The following is a 26,301-nucleotide window of genomic DNA, read 5'->3' as shown; positions in this document are numbered from 1 at the left end:
TTCCTTCCACTGATGGCCCTAAGTGCCTGGAGGAACCAGGGTTATTGGTGAGGGGGGGTCGGTACTTCTTACTTAAAATTAATGTATTATATGTTGTAAAAGTAAACATTAATGTTTTCACATGTCATTTTTAAACTGAGATATGATCCACACACCATGACATTCACCTGTAAGGTGTACAACTCAGTGGTTTTCTGTGTACTCACAGAGTTGTGCAACTGTCACCACTAATTCCTGAACATTGTCATCACCCCAAAAAGAAACCCATTAGCTAGCTCCCCATTCTCCCTCTCCCCAATTCCCTACCATTAATCTACCTACTTTATGGATTTGCCTATTGTGACCATTTCATAGAAATGAAATCATATAATTAGTGATCTTTTGGGTCTGACTTCTTTCATTCGGTGTAACATTTCTAAGGTTCATCCGTGTTGTAGCATGTGTCAGTGTTCATTTATTCTTACGGCTCAAAAATATTCCATTGTACAGATAGACCACACATAAAAAATCTGTTCAGGGCTGGCCATTGGCTCAGTTGGTTGGAGCGCAGTTTTATGATACCAACGTCAAGGGTTCGGATCTCCGTACTGGCCAGCTGCCAAAAATAAAGAAAAAAAAATCTGTCCCTCTGTTCGTGGGCACGTGGGTTGCTTCCACTTGGGCCTATGCTGCTACAAACATTCACGTACAAGGTTTTCTGTGGCTGTACGTTTTCCTCTCTTTTGGGCATACACCTAGGAGTGGAACTGCTGCATCTAGTGGTGGCTTGTATTTAACCTTGCAGGATCTGCCACACTGTTTCCACAGCAGCTGGTCCACTTTACATTCCCGGCCAGCAGGCACAAGGGTTCTGGTTTCCCCACATCCTCACCTGCACTCGCTGCTTGCTGTCTTTTTTCTTTCAGTCGTCCTAGGGGTGTGAAGTGGTGTTTTGGGGTTTTGATTTCATTTTCCTTTTCAAGTACTTGTTGGGAACTATGGCTATTCGCTGTCTCCTAAGAGGGTCTTGGGCTCTGCAGACAGCACAGTGAAGACCTTGGCCCACGCATGGGGGCCCAGGCGGGTGAGTGCATACGTGGAGACATTCCTAGAGTGACCAGTGCAGCCGTCTGGCCCCTTGGTCTGTGGCATCCAGCAACATACAGGGTATTTTCCTTTTGATAAAATTGAGACCATGTTGTACTAACAGTGGAGGGCTGTCCCAGGGGACTGGGGGGTGTCAGGTGCCACTGGCATCTAGGGGGTGGAGGCCAGGGATGCTGCTAAACTCCCTACAGCACACAGGGCAGCCTCCCGCAGGAAACACGTGGACGATGCTGCTGTTGAGAGACCCCATTGTGCATAATGTTTTGCTACCTGCTCTTTTCACTGAATAACTTTGTGAACTTCTCAGAACACAGCCTGTTCTGAAGGCCAAGACTTGCAAAGACCTGGCGTGACCCTGTCACAGTGGAGCCCCACCCAGGCCTGCAGCGCACCCCATTCATGGAGCATCTGCTGAGTCACCCTATCAGGACCAGGGCCTCACTCTTGGGGGCTTCAGAGGCCCCTTCCTGTTCCTCCTGCCCAGCCCCATGGAAGTTGCTGAGTGGTCTCAGTGCCTTCCTGGCTCCACCCATCAGCAACAGCCTGAGGTCTCTCTGCCCCGCAGGTGGCCCATCTTTCCTCTCCTACCTTTCCTATTTGTTGGGGTCTGGGAGCTGCCTGTGGCTTGCAGCTTAGGGGTCTGCAGTGGCTTGCTCCCCAACCATGAAGATCTTGACCTTGCTTTTGTGCTATACATTTTACACCCATATTGTGGGACTATGGGACAGTCAACCAAAATTAGGTAGGTAAAAACTCTTGGTAATTTGTAAAATCACAGGAGTGGGGAAGGAATTAAGGCTGCTACAGGAGAATCATGTCAGATCACTCCTCTGTGAAGGGGGCTGGTGGTAACGGAGTGCTCAGGTGGTTGGCATATCAAGGACCATTGTTCAGTGGCCATGCCCCAGCCCGGTATACTTGGCTGTGGGCTGGGACCCGGCCCTCTGGCCTTGGACTGTTTCAGCCATGAGCAATGGGCCCAAGGCCAAAGCTGCCATGTGCTAGGCTTCCCCAGAAGTGCTGCCTGTGGCCTGGTCACCTGGGATAGGCCCTCCTCCTCCTCAACCCCTGTGCCCTCTGTCTTTGTTTACCCTGCCATGGACAGCACAGGTCAGGCCTCACTCCTCTAGGGCCCTGATGGGGACCATCTCCTGAGGACAGGGTTTACTGTGGCTCACCCCAATCCAGAACCCCAGTGCCTTCCTGTGACCCATGGCGCAAAGTCCAGCCCTGCCTGTATGCAAAGCTTCGGATCTCACATCTCCTAGCCTCCCCTCCAGCCACCAGCTCTCAGTACCACCTGCACACTCTTCACAGACCACATTACCTCCAGGCTGCCTGCAACCTCGGGGTTTCCCCAGCGTCTTCCTCTCCCTCAGTCAGACCACCCTGGTCCAGGCACAGTCAGAGCAGAGCACTTCAGGTCCCCAGACCTTCCTCACTCCTGACCCTCACCCCGGGGCAGGATCTCTCCAAGCCCAGGAATCTCTGGGACTTTCACCCTGAAGACGCCCAGGGGGTGGCGTGCCTGGACACCCACAAGGACGGAGAATGGGGAGGTCACACCGGTGGGCCCAGGCAAGGCACAGGTGCGGGGTTGGAGGTTGTCCTGGGGGCGGGGGCAGCCGCTGGTTATCCTGACGCGTCCGGGGCGGGCTCGCGGCAGCTTCGGGTCTGTCCTGGGGCCACGACGCGGTCCATCGCCGCTCCGCGCCGCCCGAGAGACCGAGCCATCGCCCCTTTAAGAAGGGTCCTGCGCTCCCTCCCCCGCCGGCAAGAAACTCCCAGGGGCCGTGGAGGGTTGGGGACAGACTGGGAGCAGCTGTTATCCGGAGGGGATGGGGCGGGGCCTGGGACTGCGCGGCTGGTTCGGGCCACTGGCCCGGGAAGAGCCTGGGGGGGGGGGGGGGGCGGCGGAGGGGCATGGGGGGCGGGGCATAGGGTGGGGCAGGGCCAAGGCTATAGGGCAGGGGCCGCGGGCGAGGACAGCAGGGCACAGGGGCGGGGCCCGGGGCGGAGCAGGGGAAGGGGCTGAGGGGAGGGGGAGGGCCGGCGGGGACGGGGAGGGGCCAGGGTGAGCTGGGCACCACGGGCTCGGCTCGCAGACAGGCAGAGGCGGCGCCCGCGGGCCGCGCCGGCATCATGGGTTCCTGCTCCGGCCGCTGTACGCTCATCGTCCTCTGCACCTTCCAGCTGGTGAGTGCGACCCTCCGCGCGCCTTCTGGAGTCCCGGTGCCCAACCCCAGGCGGACTGCGGGCCCTGGGCGCTTCGCTCCGCCCGCAGCCCTTCCTGCTGGCTCCCGGGAGGGGGCGGCTCGGACCCTGGGTGCTGCAGCCGAAGTTCGCCGCCGCCGGGGGGGCGCGGGGAGCCGGCGCCCTGTGTCCAACTCCGACCGCGCCTCCGCCCGGCCCCGCGCGCCCCGCCGTGTGTGCCGCGCAGGGTTCGCCCGCAGGGCCGCGGCGGCCGGGACAGGTGCGGAGAGCGGCTGGAAGGGCTCAGTGCGGGACAAAAGCGTCGGGCGGGCACGGCTGCTCGCGGTGTCCACTCGTGTCCGGAGGCGCGCCCACGAGTGCGCGCGTGCCTGCACCGAAGCCGGCACCCGGCGCCGGTCGAGCCGCGAAGTTCCGTGTCCCGGACTTGACGGCGGGGGTGGGGAAGGGCGTACTGTGGGCCGGTGTGAGCCAGGGAGGGCGCCCGGCCTACCGGCCCCGCGCTGCACCCAGCTCCCCTGGCAGGGGCTGGGAGTCCCCGCGCTCAGCGCGCACTGCGGGAGCCCTTTGTGTCTGGGGATTAGCTGGGGCCCCCTGGGTACGGAGCTTTGTCAGAGAACTTGGGCGTCCGCAGCCGAGTTTCCTTTCTGCTCTGAGTTCCGAGCTCCCTGGGATGCGGTTCACTCCCGGAGCCCCTGCCCTTGGAGCAGAGCTGAACAAAGGTCTGGGCTGGCCCGCCTGGGGAGCTGTTTTGCTCAGATGCTGTTGGCCCCTGCGTTTCTGGCCTTAAAAAGGAAACGCTGCTGCTGTGTCTAGGCTGCGCGTGGGCCGGGCGTGGGCTACAGGGTCAGCTGGACGGTGCGTCCTGCTCCTGAAACAGAGCCCCACGGAGGGAGAAGAGTCTGTGTCAAGGAAGTGTAAGCAGCAAAATCTGTGGCAGTGCAGGTTGGGTGTCCTGACCTCTGTTTAGGAGTATGGGCTCTCTGCCTGAGCTCGTCAGGGGCTGAGGTACATAGGCGGGTAATCCATCTCGAGGAAGGAAGGAGTTGCCAGAGCTTTCCCGGGAGGCTTGTTCAGTGCTGTGGCAGCGTGGAGGGGCAGGGATGACGGGGTGAGGGGCATGGGGAGAGGTGGGTGGTCTGCAGGGTTTGTGCTGCAGGCCAGGCTGGGCAGATGGCCTAAGGCTCTGCAACAGGCTGAGGGCCCCAGGATCATCACTCTTGTGTCAGGAGCCGTCCTGTCACTGTCTTCCAGGGAGAGCCTCTCTCGGTGGTAGGAATTCCTTACACAGCTCCTGAGAGGGGGGCAGGGCAGCAGGAACAGGGAGGGCAGGGGTGGTCATACTGGTGGGATGATTGGGTGGAGTACAGGGACGAGCCCAGGCTGACACTGACCTCTGCTGTCTGCCCAGTGGCCGCCGGTGTGTCTGGGTGTCAGGAAGCACAGGTGCTTTGGGGGGCTGGTGTCTTTGGTTTTCAAGTGTTGAGTTTGGTGTGAGGATGCGGTTGGAGTTGACACACGGGCTGGGTTCAGGCAGGAGAAATAGACGTTCCAGTCACAAGGGTTGGGTGAAGGATGTGGCCCAACTGACAGGTCCAGTGTGACCTTGGGGCTTGGAGTGACCAGATCGGGTCATGTTTCCTGTTTTATCTCTGCAGTGGATGGTGGATGCCTGTGGCGGGCCCGTGCAGGCCCCTGGCAATTTGGCTGCAGCTAAGGGAGAAAGGGTCATCTTGGCTTGAGGGCAGTGGGGCTTCTCTGGCCCAAGGAATTCTCTGTCTGCTTAGCTTCAGGCAGGCATGCCCCAGGGACTGGGCTGTGTTCCCTCATGGCTGGTGGGCTAAGGCTGAAGTGCAGCAGGGAGCTGTCAAAGGCCTTTTGTCCTGGCCTGGCTGCAGTTGGGGGCTGTCTATGTCCACCATCCCTCCTCTGCCTCGGGAGGAAGACACCACACACTGCTCTAGTCACTGCATGTGGGTGGTGGGCCCAGAAGAAAGCTGTTGTGGGTGTGGGTACTGTGTTTTTTCTTTTTTTTGCAAGCATGAGAGCATTCTCGTTACCAAGCTACGGGACAAAGGGCCCAAGCGTCTTTTCTGGGAGCCTTCTCCCTGAAGAATAGTGTGAACTTTGCCTGCTCTGAGCCAGCCCAGCGTGCCTTTCCCATTTCCCAGGCTTGCTCTGCTGCCCTGGTGAGCCTGTGGGGCCAGAGGCCCAGAAGGGGCTTGGGGCTGGGTCTTGGCAGTGCCACCTGTCTCCACGGTGCAAAGGACTTGCTGCCTTGTGAATGTGGCTGCAGCATCATGGACTGCTGAGCCTCTGGGTGCCTTGGCTCAGAGACGAAAAAGACACTCCCAGAACAGCCCCCACCCAAACTGGCCACCTGCCCGGGCTGTAGGGTCTTTATTCTGGAGGCAGACCCCAGGGCTGCTCCTCAGCTTGAGAGACCCTTTAGCAGATGTGCAACTGGTCCCACGGGAGGCAAAGTGGGCCAAAGGCAGGAAGAACTCCCCACTGTGGGAACCGGGGACCACATCACTCTTCTTCCCCCTTGTTGCTGGACCCGGGTGGGGCTCAGGCAGGGCACATGTCTGTACCCATTGGATAGTGATTTCTGGGCAGGAAGGGAGACCTGGGACTCAAAATTTAACTTCATTCTGTGTCTAGAACAGATGCTGTTGGCCAGCCCTGCCTGTCTGCATGGGGCGTGTGTGCGTGTGCACCTCTGTCCACTCCTGTCCCACAGGGCACCCATCACGGCATAGGTCCTTCACGCCTGACTCCCCCCTCCCCCTTCCTTTCATCTTTCCTCCCCCCACCCCCCTCATTCTCCAGATCTTTGCCCATGCCAGTCCATCCACCCACCATACCCGTGTCTCTGGGAGCCTGTTGAAACTATACCCATCTGGGCCTGGCCAGACCCTCCTCTGCCCTCGAAATGAGATCACCTGGTCTCTGATTCCTCCATGGCTGAGTGTCCACACAGGCTGAGCTTCAGGGCTGGGTCCACGCAACCTGTGGCCACTGCCCAGGGTCAAATCTCTCCATGAGGCAGGGAGAGGCTGGGCTGTGCCCTCAGACACCAGTCTCTTCCCGAAATGAACTTAACTGAGAAACTTCCATGTGCAGGCCTCCTCTGGGCACTGGGGGCTGTGCTGGCTGAGGGAGAGTGGCCCTGCCCAAGACAAGGCTGCTTCCATGCCAGGTGGTGGCTAGCAGCAGCATCTGCCGACAGACGGACTCTCTGTGTACTCATTCAGCTCCCCTTGTGGTAGACATGAGACAACCCAGCACGCAGGTCAGCGTGTGATGCGGCAGGGCAGGTGTGGGGAGAACACGGGTAGGAGCTGCTGGCTGCGTGTGGGCATGGAGGGGGCTATGACCCCGAGTCCTGACTGAGGAAGGGTCTTGGCTCTTCCAGGAATTCCAGGCAGGTAGACAGCAGCGCATGGAGTCAGAGGTCAAATGGCAGGGCCTAGACGACCCTGAGTCAGGGGTGTGGACTTTGAAGGGTGTGCGGGGAGAGGGTGTGCCTGGAGCTGGGGACCGAACTTAATTATAGCATGTCATCTTCCCCAAAAACTGAGTCCATCCCCTGCTGCTGTCTGTTCTATGCTGGGACAAGCTGGTGCCTTTCTGTGGGGTCCTCACCCTTTGGTGATTCAGTAACTTGTCCAGGGCTGCCCAGTGGAAATGTGTGAATTTCTTTGTCGGGTCTTTCTTGTTAGCGGCAGTTCTTCTGTAGGAAGTGCCTTCCTTGCAGCCCGGAAGGTGCAAGAGGAAACACTAAGGCTGCAGGCCTTTTATTTACCATTTTCATGGTGGTGGGCAGGTAGGTGCCCAGGACCCTCCTGGACCAGGTGTGTTGCTTCAGTATCATTACAATTCACAGACTTAGATGTGTTTGATATGTCCCTCTCCTCCTGTTCGTTGTCCCCCCTGACATGTGTCTGAGCTGTGACAGCCCGACGTGGGACAGCTATCTGTGGCCCTCCTTCAGGGAAGCCCGGGGGCACTGAGCAGGGAAGGACTCTGGAGTCCCGAGACACATCATGGGGCGCCTTCTCTGTTCCTCTGAACCAGCCTTGAACCGAAGCTCAGAGAAGAACCTTGGGCTTGGTTCAGGGGCTCAGGTCCAGACCCCACCAGCACTGGGTGTCTCTGATGGAGCAGCAGGAGTGAAGGGAGGGTCTTTCCAAGGTGATCATGGCTTGACCAGCCAAGGCCAGATGCTGGGCTCTCCCCCAAGGTAGGGCTGTTGGAGCCGTCGCTTGTCAAGGGGTGGATGTCGGGGCAGCCCCCCACAAGCTCTTTCTGGGGTTGCAGCAATCTGGTGGTCTCCTTCACGGCACAGGGCACTGTACAGATGCTGCATGGCGTGGGGGGCCTTGGTGGAGGGGCTGTCCTGGAGGGTTTCAGTCATTCTGCGGCTCTATCTGCTACCGCCTTGACGCACTGTGCTTGGCCCATCCTCCTCATTGGGAGCATAGCGGGTGGCAGTGAGGACTGGGAGTGAAGTGGGGAGATGGCCGGGACAGACAGGAGGACATGGGTGACTGTCCATGACAGGGAGGAGCAGGGACCATCCTCTCTGGGTACAGAGATCCCAGCAGCAGACCTCGGCTTCCCATCGATGAGAGGGTGAGTGTACAGATGGGGTCAGGCCCAGGAAGCTGGGTCTGGAAGTTGCACCAGGAGTGGGGCCAGGGCTGTTTCCCAGGAAAGGCCTGCCTGGGGTCTCAGGATGATACTCCCTAACACTCTGTCCCCCTGGTATGGCTGGGAGAACCCAGCAGGGAGCTGGATCTGCCCTGCTGGCATATCGGGTGGCAGCTCTGTGGCTCAGGCCATCCCCTCAGGCCACATGGCCAACAGTCTTGGCACCACTGAGCAGCCCCCAGCCCCCATTCCAGGCCCAGAGCAGGCCCAGGCCCGGGCCTGAGCTTGAGGAGGGTCTGGTTCTGGAGGAATTCAGCAGATCACAGAGAGACTATCTTCCCTAAAAAAATTAGAGAAACCACCATGTGACAGCAAGTATGGGACACAGCATGGAAGCCCGGAGCCCTTTGTGCTGACACGGCCCATCGTTCTCTCTCTTCCTTGTGTGTTCTTTGGCCCCGTGTAGCCCATGCTGTCTGCATCCCAGGCAGGCTCTCTGGCTGCCCTGAGGCACCGTCCTTATGTCAGCCACACTTGACCGGGTCATAGTTGGACATCCCTGACTTTCCTTGTCTCCTCCTGCAGATTTCCCTGCTGTGGATGTGTTTGTGGGTAGCACCCCATTCCCGTGGAGGGTGCTTCAGCATGGATAGCATGTGGACAGGCCGTTAGGGTCGACCCAGAGGGGTGCGGTTGAAGGGGGCAACACCAGCCCGCAGAGCTCTGCTCCTGCGGGCCCCGTGAACCTCTACTGCAGCAGTCACAGCAGCTAGCAGTGACCAGCACACGGTTCTGCTTACAGAACCTACTCCCCTGAAGTCTGAGTCCACAGTCCCATCCCTGACTCTCCCCACAGAGCGTCCAGAAATGATGGAGCTGTCCTCGCCTTCGAGTGTCTCAGTCTTGATGGGTGGGGAGGTCAGAAGCACCCCCATCATCGGTAGAATAGGAGCGGGGCTGGGCAGGGACCCCCCCACCCACCTGTGTCAGGGCTTCAGCTCTGGGGCATCCCCAACCCATCACAACAGCTAATGTCTTTTTTGTGATGGTGGCCAAGGTGGTGATGCTGAACCGGGGACCAGCAGCCTGGGGGGAGACAGAGCAGCTGCATGGTGGGATGGGAAGGCCCTGCTCCATCCAGCCCAGTGATGGGTCACTGGACACATAGCCTGAGTCAGCTCCTCAGGCTGCAGAGAGATGGCTCATGGGGTGGGGTGCGTGCGTGCGTGTGTGCGTGCGTGTGTCCACCAGGCATGGGGAGGAGCAGCCTCCCAGGCAGTCCCTGGGGATGTGAGGTCTCACCTGTTACCTGTTACATAAATCTGGAATCCTGGAATCCCAGAATCCCAGAATCCCAAGCCTCATCAGCAGAGCAGTAGGTGCTGGAGCTCAGTGGGTCCTAAAACTGGCATCTTCCTGTCCTGCAGGGATATGTGTTCTATGACTCCTGCGGGCTGGGCCCAGGGCCATGGCAGGTGGGCAGGCTGGGAGCTCTCTCTGCAGCCACAGGGACTCACCCAGGCTAAGGTGGAGAGCAGAATAGGCTGGGACTATCTCTGGAACTGGCTCAGATCAGTCTATGCCAGGCTTCTGTGGCTTCCCATCCTGCTGGAAGGAAGTGGTCAAGTACTGGCCAGGGTGGGCTGTGCGTTGGTCAGCACCCCTGCCTCACACAGGGCACTTGGTGGGTGTTGACCATTTATTGATGGCTCCAGTGCACGGCACACACCCCTGCACTCTGGCACCTTCCAGGGAGCCACCTCGGCTGACATGGGCCATCCTCTCCCCAGGCCATGAGTGATGGTGTCCTTTTTACCCTGGGTCCCCCATTCAGTTGGGATCTCCGTGAAAGCCGGTGACCAACCTGCTCCTGGTGACTTTCTTCCCTTGCACTAGAAGGCAGCACTGGCGCTCTGGGTGAGTGTACACAGGAGGGTCTCAGGCTGCCCTGCCTCCCTGTGCCATCAAGGCTTTTCAAATCTGGCATCTGCTCAAGTGAGAGGGAGGAGCACAGAGCACAAAGTGAGGGTCCTGAGCCCCAGGCCTGGCGGGGGACCAGCCACAGTTGTGGGGGCCCACCAGCGCATGGTGACTGTGGGAGACTCTGGCTCCGGATGTCCCGAGGGCTCCCTGGGCAGTGGCTGCTGGGAGGGCATGGCCCGGGCGGGTACCAGGAGAGCTGTGTGTCTCTTGGCCCCAAGCGTATGTGCTCCCTTGTGGCATCTCACCATTCCCCCCAAGGTGAGTTTGTGACTTTGAGTGATTTGTCCTTCAAAGAGGCTTCCCTGAGGATGGCCTGCCTGCTTCTCTGAGAGGACTGGAGAAGCCCCTCCACCGCCTCCATCTACCACCTGTCCCCTTGCATTAGGACACTTTGAGGAAGAATGCAGCTGGCTTAATTGGGAGGCCAGGACAGCTGAGGTCCCTCCCTCCGGGGCTGCCAACCTCTCCTGTCTAGGGGGCTTGCCAGCTCCACCCGGCAGGTCTGCCTGGCCACAGCATCGGGTGTGTGGAGGCTGAGGCCCACATGATCTGCCTGATCTCGTGTCCTTTGGCCTGATCCCCCCAGTTGGTGTCCCTCTTGCAGTACCAGGCTGCCAGTGTTTATTGAGCACCTACATGTGCTGGGTCCCACACTCACCAAGCTCCCTCTCACTGAAGCCGCACAGTGACCTGAAGGTCGGGGCTTGGCGCAAGCTCCCTTGGGCACAGGAGCTGGACGGAGCCAAGGGTCTGACCAAGACATGCCTCGAGGCCAGGGGCTGCATCTGTGGGCATCTGAATGGGGAAGTCCTGCTGCAGCCTCACAGCTCTGCTTGGCCCAGCACTGGGCACCCAGCAGTTTTTTCGTTCTTTTAAGACTTTTTATTTTAAAATACTTTAACCTTACGGAAAAATTGCAAGAATAGGTCCAAGGACTCTCATAGGAGCCCAGATGCACGAGGTTGACATCTGTCGGATCACCGGTGTGTTGTATTATAATTGTTGAGCCCCTTTTCCCGAACATTCCTGTGTGTGCCTTTTTCCCGTGTGATGCTGGTACTTGGTGCTCACGTGTCACCCGCGGGGTCTAATGCCAGGGCTGGTCCTCAGTCACTGTCACCTCTGCTGCATCTTCTCTGAGATGTCCATTTTCCTGATGGGAAAACAGGGTTAGAGAGGTAAGGTGATTTGCCTGGGCATGTGCTGGCCTCTGCGTCCGTGCTCCAGGCACACCAGCCCCAGACCTCACCGCAGCTGTCCCAGGAAGGGAGACCGTGTTCAGAGCCACATGGGGTGGCTGGTCTCGGGGACTCCTCCTGGCTGCGAGTGAGGTCAGACGGGGCCAGAGAATGGTCTGCCTCCCTGAGCCTGGCCTTGAGGTGCCTTTGGACAGAGGTGACCAACCAGGTGCCCCTCTCCCCACTCTTCCCTGGTGCAGGAGGGAGCCCTCAGGGCGGCCGGGGTCTCTGGTCCCACCTGCTCCTCAGAGCTGATGCCTGTTCCATGGTGCCCCCACCCTGCCCAATTCCCAAGGTAGTGGCCCAGACCCCCGTGTCTGCAGCATCCTGAGCCAGGCAGCAGGTCCCAGCACATGGGTGCCGGGGATGGCTCATGCGGCTTCAGCTCAGCACTGCTGAGAGGCTGGAGGAGGGTTGGGATGTCACCTCTCGTGACCACAGGGACGGATCAGTTGTGCGACTGCTCTTCACCACCTTCCCCGGAGCAGCTGGTCTCTCTCCTTGTGGTGGTCCTGCCCCATGGGCAGCGTTCTGACGCACCTCCGACCCTCCTCCGTGCTCAGGCTGAGTGTTGGCCCGACCCCTGGGAACTTCCAAAATCCACGAGGGCTGCTGTGAACTTGGTTGGTTGGAGCACAGTGTTGTAACGCCAGGGTCGTGGGTTCGTATCTCCTCACCGGCCAGCTGCCAAAAATAAAAAGTAAAATGAGAAACAAAACACGTGCCCTGCAGCCCCATCCTCAGAGACTGATTTCACAGATGGGGTGGGGCTGCGTGTGGGTATTTAAAGCAAAACAGGAAAACGCCTGAGGGATGGGAACACACAGCCAGGTGGGAGCTGCTGCTCACGGGATACGCTTGAAAACCCGAGCCTCACCCACCTGGCTGCTCTCCGTGACACCCTGGCCCCCAGACCCTGCCTGGTTCTCTTGCTAGTTGCCCACACGTGCCGTTCCTGTCCTGGAATGCCCTTCGCCGCTCTGCCTCAGAGTGAACTCCTGCCCACCCTCAGGACTCCAGCCAGGTGTCGCCTCCTGTGGGGAGCGTGCCCCGAAACACTGGCCCTACTTTTGCTTCCACGGGCCCTGTGCAGATCCTCTCACAGCCCAGGAGCAGCCTCCGTGGCCAGGATGGCCACGGGGGCTGCTGTGGCAGTGTTTTGTCTCTCGGGGTGTGGGAGTCGCCCTGTGGTGGTGCCCCATTCTGCCCTCACCACCCCTGCCTCCCCTGGAAGGTCGGGTGGTTGCTGCTGCAACCCTGCTGGCCCTGAGTCTTCCGGTCCCACATCCCTCCACTTACCCCCCACTGCAGACAAGCGAGGACTGGAAGCGAGGCTGCTTCCAGAAGGTTCAGCAGCAGAGGTTGGGTCCCTGAGGTCCTGGGGCTTCTGCTGGCATGTTGTAGAGCTTGGTGCCACTAGACCTGGGGTGGCCAGATCAGCACGTGAACATACAGGATGCCCAATTAAACCTGACTTTTGATAAACAGCAAATATTTACTGTAAGCATGTCCCTGCGGTGTTTGGGACATACTCTTAGTAAAAACATGTTCACTGTTGATCTGGAATTCAGAAGTAACTGGGTGTCTGTGTTTCAGCTGGGCTGGGGCCTCTATCCCTCACTTGGTGTGACCCTGCGACTGGCTGCAGCTCTGTTTCCTGCCCTTCTGCTGGGGACAGCACCGTGACCACAGCACCTGGCAGGCCTGTGTGTGGGACCAGAACCTGTGAGCACCTGCTGGATGCACTGCACAGGCCAAGCCAGCCAACCTCACAGCGGGTGCAGGGGACCCCAGTCTTTGCCTGAGGACATGTGGGGCTGCGTGGGGTGGGTGGTCCTCGCCTCGCTGCCCCCCAGAGGCCCTATGCAGCCTTGTCGCTCACCGCAGGGGCCAGGGACCAGCTGCAGAAGCATCACCTGTGGCTTGTTGGAAGCACAACCTGTCCCTGCAGCTGCTTGGTTCGCAGGCTGCATCTTAACCAGCCCCTTGGGATTCACATCATAGTCCCAGCAAGGAATGCATCCCGGTTGTGGTGTGGGGCCAGTAATTCATTAGAAATGATGGAGCACCAAAGTGGAAAGTGATTCCCTGTAAAAATAGGAAAGGCTGTGCAGACGTGACGCACTGAGCCTTTCCCATGGGCCTTCTCACACCCCATGGGCAGGCCACTGGTGAAAGCAGGAACTTTACAGCCTCTGACTCCGGAATGCCATGGGAGAGGCCCAGCAGGGAGTCTGCACCCCAAGCCAGGGGCCTCAGTCTTGGAGCTGAGATTTGCCTTGGTGGAGAGCAGGGTTCTGCAGGGTCTGTATTGGGCCATGGCTCTGTCTGGGGCATCCTCCAAGCCTTGCCCTGTCCAGGAAGGATAAGAGATACTGATAGGATGGCTTGTGTTGGGGGTTGCACACTGTTGGGGCTCTGTCCTCCAAGTGTCAGGTTCTTCTGCAAAGCGCATGGTGGAAGCTTCCGGGTCTGGTGCACCCACTCTCTGTGCCTTACATGCTTTCCCATTCTTCCCTCCTCCACCTCCATGGTGGGCAGAATTCTAAGACACCCCAAGATTCCCATCCTGGGGTTCGTGCCCTGTGCTCTCCCTCCCTAAGCATGGGCCTGACCTGGGAACATGATGGGGTATCCCCCCTGTGACTAGGTTCCATCGTGGGGTGGATGGGAGAGATGAGAGGTCTCAGACCAGCTGACTTGAAGTGATCCAAGAGGGAGCTTGTTTTCATCAGGCCTGACCTGGTCAGGTGAACTCTTACACGTGCCTGCCATCTGTGGGCCTTGGAGGAGCAGGCGCATGCGTGGAGAGGACCACTGGCAGGGAACAGTGGGTACTTCTGGGAGCTGCAAGCCTCGGTCCTACGACCACAAGGAGCTGAATTCTGCAAACAGCCGGGGCTCTTGGAAGAGGACCCTAAGCCTCAGATGAGCCCACAGCCCTGAGACCCTGGGCAGAGGACCTTGATAAGCCGTGCCCAGACCCCTGACCCACAGAAGCTGTGAGAGAATGGGTGTTGTTTGAAGTTAGTAAGTTGTGGCAATTTGTTATGCAGCTGTAGCTACTAATGTACACCCTCTTGCACCTCCTGGGGCTCAAACCCATATGCTCAGTCCTGAACTGTGACCAGAGCCCTCACCTTGGCCCAGGGTGTGTCTGTGCATGTGGAGAGTTGGTGACAGTCCCTCCCTTCTCTCAGTGTGAACAGCAGCCTGGCCTGTCCTGGAATGTGAAGGTTGGCTCAGCAGCTCCCTGTCCACACCATGCCCGGCTAGCCAGGGGGAAGCTGTGAGATGGCCCTTGAGAATAAGCAGAAGGATTTCCCCAGGGGGCCTGGAAGCCATTGCGGAGAGCTGGAATTAGGGGCCATTTTAGTGGTGGGAACTCAGGCGAGCAGAGGCTTCTAACCCACCATGATGCATCTGGTGTTCCTGTTCAAAATGACAGTCATGGGGGACTGCCATGCAATGTGGAATAGAGCTGTCCACACAGGTACGTGGGCCTGACCCACTGTGTGGCAGGAGAGGGGGGCTGAGAGCCCAGCCCACCCTCTGTGAAGGCAGTAATGCCACTGGATAGTTCACATATGATGGAATTCTCCTGCTCCTGCCTCTCCACCGAGCAGGCCCAGCCCCATCCCCACTCTCAGCTGTCCTCCAGGGACCCCAGACCCCCCTCAGGACATGCTTGGAATTTCCCCTCCCCAAGACTTCCTCGAAATAGCTGCCTCCCCTTCAGGTCATCCACAGTGGCTGGACAGTGCCAGGGCATGCCCACAACAGCTGTTTCCTGGGGGTTGGTTGGGGGTCCTGTGGGGGTCCCAGGACACAGGCCTACCGTCCTGGGTTCGGTCCCCAGTCACTCTGCCTGGGGGCCATGTGAGGATGGAGGCTGCCCCTCGTGCCCAGCCCCCCCTCCACCCTCCATTCCAGGTGCCCTCCTAGCCACACCCCAGAGGTCACTCTGGGTTGGGGACTGTCTCGGTTGTCCTATGCCAGTGGAGCACTGGGCACACAGTGGGCCAGCAGTGAACTCATGTCATGCAGCCATGGGCTCCCACTCCCCAGCTGCATGGTGCTGTCCCTTCACTGTTGTCCCTGCAGGGAGCAGCCAGTTGCTTCCAGTCCTCCCTGACATGCCTTCCTGTCCTGAACATGGTGGCTCTGGCTCCAGAAAATGGCTGGGGTGGGCAGACTTGGCCACATCTTCTCATGGATCCTATGCACCAGCACAGGCAATGGGGCTGGTGATGAGTGAGTAAGTGAATGAATGACTGAGTAGTGAATGAGTGAGCGAGTGAGTGAATGACTGAGTGAATGAGTGAACGACTGAGTGAATGACTGAATGAGTGAGTGAATGACTGAGTGAGCAAGTGATGACTGAGTGAATGAGTGAGTGAGTGAATGAGTGAGTGAATGATGAATGAGTGAGTGAATGAGTGAGTGACTAAGTGATTGATTGGATGTCTGCTTTCAGAGTCATGACTTTGCTCAGAGTTGGCAGTTTCCCCTAAACATAAAATAGTAACTTTAAACTCTTTGGACGTCCTGTATTCTCTCCTGCTGGTCCCATCTGTCAGCCCTGTCTGGGCAGATATCTGCACAGCTGGAGGGTTGGGGGAATGTGCCCACAGTGGAGGTGGGACCAGTCTGCTGTCCAGAGAACAGCCTTGTCCACAACTGTCCCCAAGTGCAATGGAACCGTAGACAGGCTGCTCAGCTGGGTCAGCTGCCTGAGTCCTCCGTATCCCACTCCCCATGCAGACCCAGAGCCCCTGAGTGGCATTTCTCCTGTTTGTCACTTGGCTCTACAAAGGGGAACAGGAGGCTTATTCCATGGAGAAACACCCCAGTGGTGACAATGGGGGCCTGTCAGACTTACTTGGTGATTTTTGCTGGAAGAGCCAGGCACACAGTAGGTGCTTGTTGCCTGCTTGTTGACGATGCTTAAGCAGGAGTTTGTGGCCCACCTGGCAGCTCCTCAAACAGATACAGGGTGGGAGAGGGCAGTTAGGAGAGAGGCAGGTCACGAAGGGTCTCTGTGACCTTGGACCCAGCGCCTGGTGGGTGGGTCTGGGCTTTTTCTGTCCGCCACCCCTCGTGTTGTCCTGTTCCTAGGCCACCGCCCTTGAGAGACAGGTGTTTGATTTCCTGGGTTACCAGTGGGCGCCCATCCTGGCCAACTTCATCCACATCGTTGTCATCATCCTGGGGCTCTTCGGCACCATCCAGTACCGGCCGCGCTACATTGTGGTGGTGAGTCCACGGCGCTCTGCCTCCTCCATGGGTGGGCGGGGAGGGATGACCGGGGACAGGGGCCTCCAGTGGCAACTTCCTGCCCTGTTATCCTAAAAGCCATGAGCACCCGGCAATGCCAGCCTAGACCCCCAGGTTCAGACCCTCTTACAGCCTGGATGTCCTGAATTCCGACATGGAGGATGTGGTTTTCTGAGGGCCGTGTTTCCTGGGGAGCCCCAGACACTCAGTGCCCTCACTCACCCGTGTTTCAGTAGCTGGGTCTGAGGGTGCCGCTATGATCCCTGCTTCACAGGCAAGGAGGCCGGGGCACTGAGCACCTGTCTGGGGCAGGATCTGGACGCAGCTGGTACCTTGCATGTACGGCTGTCCTACCTTTGGAGGAGCTCAAAATTTTTCTCTGACCAGCATCTTTGTTTGGTGCAAATCAAAATAATCAGCCTAGACCAGGGGCTTGCAGCAAACTTTTCCTGCAGAGGTCCAGGTGATAAATATTTTAGGCCTCGTGGGCCATACAGTTTCTGTGGAAGCTCACCTCTGCCGTCATGGCACAGAAGCAGCCCTGGACAGAGCAGCATGGCTGCGTTCCCATAAAACCTTATTCATGAAAGCAGGCAACAGCCCAAAGGCCTCCCCTCCCCAGCAGGCAGCTCTCTGAGGCTCTCTCTTGGGGTGGTTTTTTGGGGACACTCTATCATTGAGGCCAGTCATACCCTCGTTCACCCACCTTGGACAGGCCACAGCTGTCTCTGGGCAAGGAAACCATGTCAGAAAACTGTCCTGCGCCTCTGGCTCCCTCCGATTGGCTGTTCTCAATGCCTCATCTTCTCGGCATCTGTTTGGGAGCAGGAGCCCTGTCTGTCCTGGTCTGGTGGCAGTGTGGGAAGATCCAACCAGGGTGGGCTTGGGGAAATGTCCTTCAGGCCGAGCATCCAGGGGCTGTCAGTCTCGGGGAACAGGGGCCCACCTGGCCGTGTGGTCATGGGACCTTTTCCTAAGGTGCTGTCAAAAGCAAGTGTCCCCTAAGAGCTGGGCTCAGTTTCTGCCCCCTGCCCCCTCTCATCTCCCTAGTATGCTGTGTGGGCAGCTGTCTGGGTCACCTGGAACGTCTTCCTAATCTGCTACTACCTGGAAGTGGGAGGCCTCTCGAAGGTGAGTAGACAGGTGGGGGCTCATGTAGAGTCCTTCCGTAGGAGTCCTGACAGCCACCGTATGACACTTGGTGTGTTCACTGGTCTAATGCCAGTTTCTCCCCACGGAGGCTGGGGCTCAGTCTGTGCACGGCTTTGTTCCTGTGCCCAGAACAGCCCTGTCCCACAGTCAGTACACAGTGAAGGTTTAGGAAGGACCAGCGATTTGGTGTGTGGTTCAGAGGCATCGAGGAGATGCTGTGGGTGTTAGCGGGCCAGTGGCCTTTCAGCTGGGAATGAGGGCACCAGGAGGTCTTCCGGAAGAGGGGACCTCAGATCCCGGGCAGTGCCTGGAAGGAGTCGGGGCTGGGGCCATGGAGCCAAGAGGCCAGCCCAGGCAGAGATATGCAGGGGAGCCCCTGCCAGCGCATGGTAGGACTGGAGTGCAGGCAGAAAGGAGTCTCCTGCCCAGCCGCTGCCTGCCGCTGAAGCAGACCTCGGGCCTTACAAAGCCCCATCCCTCCTGCGGGCAGATAGCAAACCCTGACAGGCTGCCTTGGGCTCTTTGCACGTAGCTCAGAGATTGGTTAAAGAGGCAGGAGTGGGTGGTGGGGGTGACTCGGGGTGCCTGGCTGCTCTCCACGCTGACCAGGCTGCAGTGGGTGGGGCTGGCCACGTCCCAGGTGCTAACCTGTCTGTCCCCATGCCCCCAGGACAGCGAGCTCCTGACCTTCAACCTCTCCCGGCACCGCTCCTGGTGGCGCGAGCATGGACTGGGGTGTCTGCGTGAGGAGATGCCCGCAGCCAGCCTTGGGGTCCCGCACAGCCAGGCCCCGGTGTTGGGTGCCAGCTGCACCCTGGAGCACACCTATGTGGAGGCCCTGCACAGCAGCCTGCAGATCCTGCTGGCGGTGAGTGTGGGGGAAGGGGCTTTGGGGGTGGGAGTGGGAGGCTCATCCTGCCCCTGGCCGGGGCCAACATTGACCAGGTCTCAGGCCTTCCTGCACATGGAAAAGCCAGCTTTCCTCTTTGCCAGGGCAGGATGTCCTTCCTAGACCCCACCCCTGCCCTAGATGTTGAGGAATCACCCCATCTCCAGAACCTCAGTGTCCCCTTCTGCAAAATGGGCTCAGAACCAGCTCCAGCCTCAGCCTCTGATGGTGCTGTGGAGCGGGAGGCAGGCTGGGAACAGCAGCACTGAGGGGGAGGCAGGTCCCTCCCAGCCCTGGAGGCCGCGTGGGCAGACGAGGAGCCACTGGAGAAGGAGGCGGAGACCCCAGCCTGGCCCACTCCCTCCACTCTACCAGGCAAAAGAGGGCTTTCTGCTCCTGTGCTGAGAGCAGGTTGCCAGATTTAGGGAGTAAAAACACAGCACGTCCAGTTAAATTTGAACTTCAGATAAGCAAGTAACTTTTAGTCTGTTTGTTGCCATATTTGGGACATATGTGTTGTGTATCTGGAATTCTAATTCACCTGGGTGTCCTGTAGTTTATCTGAAACCCTAGAGAAGTGATTTAATGTGGGGGCCTAGGGCAGGTGAGGGGGTCTGTGGGGGCCGGGGGCCGAGCAGGCACTACTGTCCTCACCCTTGCCGGGCACATATATAGTGATTTTCCTGAGCTGGGGCAGCAGCCTGGGCCGCTCTGGTGACAAGCTGGTCGCCTCTACAAGCCTTGGTTTCCCCATTTGTACTTGGGCAGTGTTAGCCGCAAACCCCTTCCTTCTCTGCCCCCATCCCTGCTCACCAGCCCCCATGGAGATCTGGGCAGCTCCAGTTTCTACTGTCAACGGGCATGAAAGCAGGGAGGGACTCTGGGCCCAGCTGGGCGGCTGACAGGTAGCGAACCAACAACAATGCAGCGGCCTGGCTGCTTCCGCAGTGCCCACTGGGCTGCTGCCCTGGTCCCGCTGGCCGCATGGGCGTGAGACAGGCCATATTAGGGGCAGCACAGGGACTTCTGGGACAGCATCCCCTCCTCTGGGACCTTGTCCCCTTCCATGGAGGATGAAGAGAGTGGGTGCCTGAGAACCTTCTGGTACTGACTGGGGACAAGGGGATTGTGACCTGGACCACTGGTCAGGGGGGCTTAGAGGTCCCTTCCCATGCCAGCTGTCCCAGTCTGGCAGCAGCCTCTGCAGATGCTGTGTCACTGGGGGGAGTGGGGAGGCTTCAGGGGCCCCATCTCTGAGCCAGCCAGAGGAACAAACTGCCTGTCCAAATGTGTGAGGCCCCATGGCTGCCAGATGACCACAGTTGGGGAGGACAAGAACAGAAACGTATCTTCTCTCAGTTCCAGAGGCCAGAAGTCCATCCAGGTGCCAGTGGGGCTGGTTCTCCTTGGGGGCTCTGAGAAAGAATACGTTCCTCGTTTCCCTAGCCTGTGGACATCCCATCCGATCTCCACCTCTCATCATGTTGCCTTCTTCCTGTGCACCATGTCTCCAGTCTCCCCTCCCCTTTCTCTTACGAGGACACCAGTCATTGGATTTAGGGCCCCCCTAATCCAGTGTGGCCTCATCTTAATTACATGTGCAAAGACCCTGTTTCCAGATAAGGTGCCAGGGTTAGGACTTGAATGTATGTGCTTGGGGACATGTTCAACTCACAACGACTGAGCAGAATTCCTTGACATTATGTGCCTGGGTCTGGCCCCTGGAGGACTGAAGCGGTGACCACTGCCCCCAGATGGAACAGCCCCACCCTTCCCACAGCTTTTGTGCTGGCCGTGCTGAGTGGGAAGGATGTGGGTCCGGCCCACGGGAGACCCAACCTTGGGCTTTGGCTGGCCCCACACAACCCACATTCAACCTGGCTAGGGATTCTCCAGTCCTGGATGGAACTGAGGAGCACCTGTCATTTGTGAAGTCAGAGTCAGGCTCTGCTGTCCTCTCAGACCCCACTCGGGGGACGAGAGGCTGCTTCTGGGTTGAGGTGATGCCACCTCCCCACTGAGCTGCCTTCACGAGGCACATAACCTCTCTGTGTGTTAGCTCCCTTTTCTGTAAAATACCTTCCTCAAAGTGCTGATGGAAGGACTTGGTGGGTGTGTGGCAGGCGCCAGGCTGCCTTGAGCAGCACATCACCAGCTCCCGGGGGCATGGCACGCCTGGCACAGCTGCTGTAGGACACTGGTCAGACCCTGAGGTTTCCTGACTCCCTGGTGCACACGGTGGTGTCAATACCAACGTGCCTGGGTGGACATTGGGTTTGTAGGATAGGAACTTCTGCGGCCAGCAGCCGATGGTGGAAGCTGAATTCTGCATCAGGACACCCATGGCATGAGAAGATGTGCGGCAGTGTAGGCAGTGCGTGAACTTCTGGTTCCTTCCTTTCCAGCTGTTATAGGTCCTGCAGGAAATCAGACAGGCACTGGGGGTGCCCCATCCCAAAGAGCCACAGCTGCACTGTCCACCCCATGTGGGGAGCCGGCTCTCCCACCATGGCTCACTTCATGAGGCTAAAAGGGGGCCCCAAAATCATGTGGGAACACAGGTGCATTCCTTGAGAGAAGAAAGAACCAATTTGCCAAGGACACATCAAAAAAAGACCTTGTGCAAAGGCAACAGAAAGGGAACTGGACAGAAGAAGACGAAGGCTCTCATGGAGGGACGATGTGCTTCTGGTGAGGCTGTGCTGGAGGTGGGCTTCTGCCCTCAAGGAGGGGTCAGGGCCTCCTGTTTGCGTTTCTTCTGCTTCCTAGGGGAGGGAGTTTCTTTAATGAAATGTGGGTTTCTAAATTCCAGACAGCAGGGACTTACTAGGAGCCTGGCCCTCTGCTGCTTGCTTTGGGGGGTCCAGGAGAGAAAGGTGTCTTGGGTGGCCCCTGCCTGGTAGGCAGTGGCAGGAAATGTTGGCTAGAGCCTGGAGGTGGGCAAGAGGGGTGGAAGGGAGGCAGGGTGTGCTGGGAGGACCGTGGCAGGGTGGCCTGGACGTCCCCGAGTGATGTGGGCATCAGGCTGGAAGAAACGTCTTTCCCCAGGAGGACTGCTTGCCAGAGGATCAGACATGCTGTGCTTTCAGCACTGCGGCCAACTCTCGGGGGGGCCACAGGCTCCTTCCATGGTGGGTGGGGGGGGCAAGCCATGGGGGGGGCAAGCCATGCCCCCACCCCCCACTGTGGCAGGGAACCAAAACAGGCTATTTGGGAAGGCTTCTCAAGTTTGTCTCTTAATAGCCAGCAGACAGATCCGACGCCCCCAGAAATGAGCAGATTCTGACCTGCCTGGACCACAGCAGGGTCGGGCCCTCGGGGGGCATGGAGCCCCCAAGTATTTCCAGTTTCAAGGACCCTCAGTGTGTGGTCTATCTCCTTTGATGGGCACAGTGGTCTCTCAAGGGGAGTCTGTTGGGCTAGGTCTATACTATGCAGGAAGAAACCAAGACCAAGAGGTTAAGTAAATCCCTGAAGGTCACATCGCTGCTTAGCAGAGGGCCCGACACACTCCCAGGAAGGTGCTCAGAGGCCTTGCTTCCTTCCAATGGCCCCTCGATCGCGAACCCACCACTGCTGGCTGCCCTCCTGTTCCCTCCCCCGGTGTGGGCACCTGCACCTCCTGGAGTGTACTCGCTGGCCAGGCCCTCTCCGGGCTGTGGCACCCCAGGGGCGGGCACTGCCACTCTCTGCAAGACCTGCTGCAGCTTCTGCATAGCAGGTATCCTGTGAGGTCTGTCCCCCAGCTCAGGGTCTCAGTGAGACAGAGATGGCACCTCAGACCAGGCTGTTCAGGGGCTGGGGAGGGGCCTCACAAGGGGTGGTGCCAGGTACGAGAGCCCACTCCCATGGGGCTCTAGTAGGCGAATGACGCCACCTGGGTCCGAAGGGGTGCAGAAAGGAGCTTTGACACTGGGGCAGGTTCAGCAGAGCCGTGACCCTTGTGCAGGGAGGCAGAAAGGGCTGGGGACATGTGTCCTGCCTCTCCCTTGTCCCTCCCTCTGGTCTCCTGCTGGGCTCCCCATTGGCCAGCCCAGTCAGAAGCTGGATTCCATCCACGCTGCCCCGGACCAGGTGCAGAATGTTGGGGGAGGGACTACAGGGACAGGGGAGCTTCTGTCATCAAGACCTCGCTCTCTGAGGTCGGGCTGGGCTGAGTGTTCTGTGACATGTCAAGACCCACAGGCAGAGGGAGGAGGGGGAATGTAGGGGGAGGGACTGCAGGGGCAGGGGACCCACTGCCATTGAGAACTCGCTGCCTGAGCTCGGGCTGGGCCAGGTGCTCTGTGCTCAGAGCATTTTCTGGTGTCCTAGAGGATGCAGACCTGACCTGGGCACAGAGGCCAGAGGCATGACCTCCCCCTCCCAGGTCACCTTGCAAGTGTCCAAGCTCTGTGGAAAAGGCCAACTCTGCTGCGTAGCCTCCTTGGGTAAGCCAGGTGGGGGGCCGCATGGGGTCTTGATGTGACATACCATCATCAGTTTCCAGGCTGCTCCACATGTCATCCTGTCAGCCCTGCCTGTGGGTCGTTCTCGTGAAAGGTGACACAGCTCCCTGATGGAGGTGATGGCCACGCCTGCAGTAACTCACTGGTGTTGCCTGGCCTGGTGGGCAGCACCCCACAGGGGAGGAGAAGCCCCTAATGGTCAGCTGCTTGGTGCCAGCTGGGGCCAAAAGAGGAGGCCCAGGGAGGATGGTGGGGCAGGGATAGGGGTGATGTGTCCATGCTGTGGCCACACGTCTCCGGGGGCCTCTCTCCATGTGCCACCCCCCTCCACACAGCCAGAGGCTGGCATGGTCATCTTCCCCATTCATTCTCCATATTCCCTTGAGCAGCGTCAGGGGAGAAGGCAGAGATGCCATGTGGAAACTGAGAGCTTGAGAGGGCTGTGCAGGTCAGCCCTCCTGTTCCATTTTACAGAGAAGGAAACTGGCCCGGGAGAGGCGGGGCCACTGTACTCAGGGACACACCGGGAGTGCCTCTCCCCAGTCCTGCAGTGACACTCCAGCGAGCTCACTTCTGGCCTCTTGGTGTCTTTCAGCTCGTGGGCTTCATCTACAGCTGCTACGTGGTCAGTGTGTTCACAGAGGAAGAGGACAGCTGTAAGTTTTCAGCCACCAGCCTCCTGCCAAAGCCTGTTTGTGACACATCTGGCCCCACAGGCAGAGGGAGGAGGGAAGCAGAGGGCAGCTGGCCGAGGAGGCCCCTCTCTGGTGGTGTCTCCAGGCCCAGTGGGAGGCCCTTGCTCAGTGCTGCAGGCCTGAGCAGAGGGGATAGTCCAGACACCTGAGGAGGAATGAGGAGGGGTCCTGGACTGTGGATCCCAGGGCTCAGCTCACCCTACCTCCAGGCTCGGCCTCATGACCACCACAGTTGCCACAGGTGGAAGGTCTGAGCTCTCAGACCTATTGAGGCTCAGGCCGCCAACTTCTCGTCACTGAGAACTGGGTGTTGTTGTTGGCGGGTGCTCACGTCAGGCCCTTGGCACCAGTCTTGACCCTTTGAGCAGTGTTTTTTCTTCCCCCTGCTTGCGAGCCCCTGTTACATTGCCTCTGATTTGCAGTGTGTCCTTAGGTGGCCTCACAGGAAGACCCTGCAGAGAAGGACAGAGCCAGGGTGGGCAGGTGGCAGAAGCCAGGTAGGGCTGGGCACACTGCGGGCCCACGGCTCCCATGGACAGGCCTTCGCTGAGGTCAGAATCGGAATTCAGAGCCATCTGTCCCCAGGAGTGGATGGCCATGGGGTCAGTGGTTTGTGTGTCCTACACTCAAGCCTGGGCTCAATGCTGGAGGCTGGGATGCTCCTGGAGCGTGGCTCTCAGCACCTCAGTGCTGCCTGAACCACAGCTGGCTCCCTGATGATCACCTTAAAGACATTTTAAGGTGGGAGCCAGCTGGGGGATCAGAAACCCATTAACTCTGCTGGCAAGCCCCTGCCCCCCTCTAGCTGTGCAGACACAGCTTCAGGATGGCAACCAATGTTTGTGAGCAAGATTGGAGGGGGGAGGTGTGATCAGGAGAGTCTGGCAGGGTGTGTGCACCCGCCACCCAGGCTGAGGACCTGCCCCAGGCCACTTCCCCGTTGTTGGGATGGTTGGATCCATTTAAACATTTCGGCCCAAATCACCCACTATTTATGCCCCAGGGAAATCGGCCTCCCCCAGCTGCCCCTCAGCTCCTCTGCGCCTTGTTGCGGGGTGTCCTCCATTCCACCACCTTTTCCATTGTCTGGCTTTGTTTTATTTGGGTCTTGGTTTCTTTCAGTTGATTTCATTGGTGGATTTGATCCATTTCCTCTCTACCATGTCAATGAAAAGCCTTCCAGCCTCTTGTCCAAGCAGGCATACTTGTAAGTATGGCCCACAGAGCCTGCTCGGCCTCTGGCCTGGCTGACCAGGGCGGGACAGCATGAGGCTTCTCCCTTTGGGAGACTTGCCAAGGCATCCATCTGTCTGTCCGTCTGTCTGTCCATCCACCCACCCATCCACTAATCCCCCTTTTCTGAGATCTACTTCATGCCAGGCTCTGGGATGGCTACTGGTGGTGCAGAGACTTCAGGACTTGGCTTCCACTCCCGAGCGTGGAGCCCAGAGTCTGACACAGCTCTGCTGGGGGATGGGCGGGCGTCATGGAAGGCCACTTCCCAGGAGGGCAGTGTGGAAGTTCTCCAGGGGTCTCACTGCGGCAGGAAATTTGGGGTGTCAACCTCTTATTTTTGGAGGATCAGGCTTCTATCTTGAAAGGCCTCGGGGTGGGGGGTACCTGGGCTCCTAGCCCTCCTCCTCTGAGGCAGCCGTTGCCCTGTGGGTAATCCTGAAGTCTGGGGTCAGAAGAGGCACCCGGTGGCCTTTTTCCTGGGGAAGCCATTCTTCCTCCATGCTGCCCGGGCTCTCAGAGACATCCCTAAGCAGCTCCCGCTCTTCTACCCTATAAGTGAAGGCCCACTGTGGCCGAGGGCTGTCAAGACAGGAGTCCAGCTCCCAGGATAGACAGGAGGAATGAAGACCTCGGGAGGTCTTCATTCCACGGGACACGGGCCTGGGTTGGTAGAGCTCCCGAGCTGGGCAGTCCTCTGTGGATTCTATCTCCAGCTGGGGACCCAGAGTGAACCCCCCAGCCCAAACCCAAGAGAGACATCTGTGGCCAGAGTCAGGAAATGGCAGTCAGGGTCTGGGCCTGGGGTGTGGAGACAGCCTGACACAGTGCTCACCCCCTGCCCATCTCTGCCAATGGTCAGGAAGCCCCCTTCTCTGATCTTGTTCTACTTGCATTTCAAGCTCTGCAAAGGGAGAGGGGATGGCAGCCCCTTTCTTCCCCAGCTGCCCTCTGACCCCTGCCCTTGTCCCCACAGGCCCGAGTAAGTGAGGACACAGCTGTTCATGCCCTGTGACCCCAGCCTCGTCGACCACAATGAGGACTCCAGGGCCTCAGGACACAACCCTGGCCTCCCTACCCCCACCCACTGCTCTGCAGGTGGCTGGTAGCACCTGCCCCTCAGTGAAGTGCTTGGACCCCAGTTAGGGTGGCAGGGCAGGGCTGGTGCTGGCCACAACTTGGAAAGAGTTTGTAATTTCCTTTTTCTAAGAAAAGAAAAAGAAAAGGACAGAAACAAAAGAAAATGGAAAATAGGAAAACCAAATTCCTAGTGTCCTCAGGCAGTACTGAGATTATAAGCGCCAACCACCAACTGTTGTCCCCAGAGCCCCCTCTGTTGGCCCTTCCGCTGGGCTGCTGGACCGACAGCTGTACTCCCTGGTGCTGGGGGAATGGGCTGGCCTCGGGGACTGGAGATGGAAAGGTGTAACCCC

At 58.6% G+C, this 26,301-nt stretch overlaps 1 protein-coding gene across 1 annotated transcript; it reads left to right on the top strand.

Moving 5' to 3' along the window:
* Window positions 1-3,228: 3,228 nt before the first annotated feature.
* On the top strand, window positions 3,229-24,846 carry NKAIN4 (sodium/potassium transporting ATPase interacting 4). Its single transcript, XM_063113180.1, has 6 exons — window positions 3,229-3,282; window positions 16,293-16,430; window positions 17,502-17,582; window positions 18,274-18,471; window positions 23,536-23,596; window positions 24,758-24,846. The coding sequence occupies exons 1-6, from the start codon at window positions 3,229-3,231 to the stop codon at window positions 24,844-24,846; spliced, it is 621 nt and encodes a 206-aa protein (XP_062969250.1).
* Window positions 24,847-26,301: the final 1,455 nt, after the last annotated feature.

Source organism: Cynocephalus volans, chromosome 1 (assembly GCF_027409185.1).
Source record: "Cynocephalus volans isolate mCynVol1 chromosome 1, mCynVol1.pri, whole genome shotgun sequence".
In the NCBI taxonomy this organism is placed as follows: domain Eukaryota; kingdom Metazoa; phylum Chordata; class Mammalia; order Dermoptera; family Cynocephalidae; genus Cynocephalus; species Cynocephalus volans.
Note: the sequence above shows the minus strand (reverse complement) of the source record. Positions and strands in the feature narration are given on the sequence as shown.